The following is a 2,878-nucleotide window of genomic DNA, read 5'->3' on the forward strand; positions in this document are numbered from 1 at the left end:
AAGGCCGTAATATATTTTTTTGGTCTTTTAGAGTGTTTTTTTAATTTCTTTTTTTTTTCATGTACTATCTTTGTCTGTCATTCTGTCAGTCTGTAGAGGTGATTTAGGGGTGAAGTGAGGTGTATTTAGGGGCGCATGAGAGATTGAGGAACTTTCCCTTGTTCATGTTGAGTTCTCATGCAATGCTTTGCTGCAATGACTAGGGGTTTTTTTTCTTCTCTTTTTTGCTGTTTTTTTTTGCCTTCGTTTTTGTTGTTGATGTAACAATGAGGTTTGTTCGGAAGTTAGTATTTACATGTAAACAGACAGCCAGATAAATATTCATTAGAAAACTTCATGACCAATATGTGTGTGTACGTGTATGCACACCAATGTTTGTATGTGTATATATATATATATCTATATATATACATATATATATATATATGTATTTATGTGTATGTACATATGTATATGCACACGTACATAAAAAATGTGTTTGTATGAATATAAATGTAGGCGCAGGTGTGGCTGTGTGGTAAGAAGCTTGTTTCCCAGCCACATGGTTCTAGGTTCAGTCTCACTGTATGGCACCTTGGGCAAGTGTCTTCTACTATAGCCCCGGGCCAACCAAAGTCTTGTGAGTGGATTTAGTAAATGATGGACTTCTTTCATTTTATATATATATTTATATGTATGTATGTATTTGTGTGTCTGTTTTTGTCTTCCCACTATCGCTTGACAACTGATGCTTACATGCCCGTAACTGAGCGGTTCGGCAAAAGAGGCCGATAGAATAAGTAGTAGGCTCACAAAGAAAAAGTCCCTGGGTCAATTTGTTCGACTACAGGCGGTGCTCCAGCATGGCCGCAGTCAAATGACTGAAAGAATAAAAGAATACACACATACATACACACACAGACGCATGTGTGTGTGTGTGTGTGTGTGTGTGTATTTAAGTATATATGTATCCACATGTACACAAACATGCAGACAGATGTGTGGTATATACAAATGTTTATTTCTTTGTAATTATATATTTTCAGGCTCTCTCTCTCTTTCATACACACACACACACACACACACACGCACGTTCACATACATATACATACAAACGCACACACACATTCTATTAAATACATGCTCAGTCTTGGTCATTCATATACATGTGTATGTGCGCACACACACACACACACACACACACACACGGAGAATCAGACAAGCAATTTATAGGCCTGTCATACATTTTGAATCTGAAGAGAACTTCTTTCAGGAAGCCAGACAATTTCCTTATCTAATTCCTCCTCTTCTGCCTCCTCTTCTCTTCCCCCAGCCATGCAACTAAATCTACTCAGTGGACACACCCCGTCAGTGGCAAAAAGAAAATTGTAAAAGGAGGTCAGTATACAACTGTTTTTTCTTTCTTTCTTTCTTCAATGCGTGAAATATCTTAAACCTTGTTATATATAAAATGTTCTTTCCCTTCTTGTAAACTTCCCATGGTTCTCAGCAACTGCCCCAGGTTTATTTTGTGTTTGCTTGCTTTTTTTTTTTTAACTGGTTTGTCACCCACCCACCCAACAGACACATACCCATCACTCGCAAACAAGTATGATTCGGTTGCAGGTTCCCTGCTTTGCTAATTATTGTTGGAAGCGGAAAGACCCACATTCCACAGCGGAAGTGTTAAGGCTGCTTTCCTTGGTGTAGAGGACTGACCCGCAAGAGTCCTGTACTGGTGCCACACAAAAAAGCACTCGTGCTGTTGCCATGTGACAGCGCTTGAGTGGTGCCACGTCCAAGGCACCCAACAAACACCATAAAGTGGTTAGCATTAGGAAGGGCATCCAAATATAGAAACCAAACCATATCAGATTGGGACCCAGTGCAGGTCTCTGGCTTGCCAACTCTGGTCACACTATCCAGCTCATGCCAGCATGGACAATGGACATTAAACAGTTAATATTATAATGGCGGTAGGCCGGTTTATGGGGTTATCCTGAGTTTCTCGCTCATAAGGGGTTTAGCCTTATGGTGTATCTACACCCCCCAAACACTGCTGGCCCGTGACCTCTTCAAAATATGGAGGGGGAAAATGCCTCGCTATAAAGGTAAACACTAGGGGATTATCTCCCTACAATCATTTACCTTTGTGGTTCTTTGGGGATCGTAAGATGGCGGCGTGGCTGAAGATGGCAAAAGGAGATAATCACCTAGTGTTTACCTTCACAGTGCATACATTACAGCTTATGTATGCACCCACAAGCCTTTTGTAAGTCAATATTAGCTAATGTGTGTCTGTGTATGTATGTATACATAGATATATATATATATATGTATATATATATATATATATATATATATATATATATATATATATATATATATGTATATATAATGTATATATGTGTGGCACTGCATAGATGAATTCAAGCAAAACATTGTGCAAAATAAATAAACTCATTTCTGACTAATGACTTTTCATTAGTAGGCCAACTCTTTAATTAATTAGACAGCTGTGGATTTCTTACTTATTAATTATTCATATTAATTTTGCCTATATGTATATATGTGTGTGTGTATATATATATATATATGTATTTATATAAATATGCATATATAAATACATATATGTACATAAATACATATATGCATATATATTTATATATATATAAATGCATATATATATACATGTATACATATAGATGAATGTATATATATATATATATATGTGTGTGTGTGTGTGTGTATGTGTATATATGTATATATATGTGTGTATGTATATATATGTGTGTATATATATATATATATGTATGTATGTGTGTGTGTATATATATATATATATATATATATATATATACACACACACATACATACTTACATATATATATATATATAT

The 2,878-nt window shown here is 35.9% G+C and overlaps 1 protein-coding gene across 3 annotated transcripts in view; it reads left to right on the plus strand.

The window, feature by feature from the left end:
- LOC106869971 (WW domain-containing oxidoreductase) overlaps positions 1-2,878 on the plus strand; it is a 276,220-nt gene that overhangs the window by 17,081 nt on the left and 256,261 nt on the right. The window contains exon 2 of one of the 3 annotated variants that reach the window (XM_014915918.2): positions 1,313-1,377. The exons of 1 other annotated variant lie outside the window; for it this stretch is intronic. In XM_014915918.2, coding sequence (XP_014771404.1) covers positions 1,313-1,377 — 65 coding nt within the window. Of the gene's footprint in view, positions 1-1,312; positions 1,378-2,878 lie in introns of those variants that run through there. One more of the 3 variants, XM_014915920.2, reaches the window with a different exon arrangement.

This window comes from Octopus bimaculoides, chromosome 17 (genome assembly GCF_001194135.2).
Source record: "Octopus bimaculoides isolate UCB-OBI-ISO-001 chromosome 17, ASM119413v2, whole genome shotgun sequence".
Lineage (NCBI taxonomy): Eukaryota > Metazoa > Mollusca > Cephalopoda > Octopoda > Octopodidae > Octopus > Octopus bimaculoides.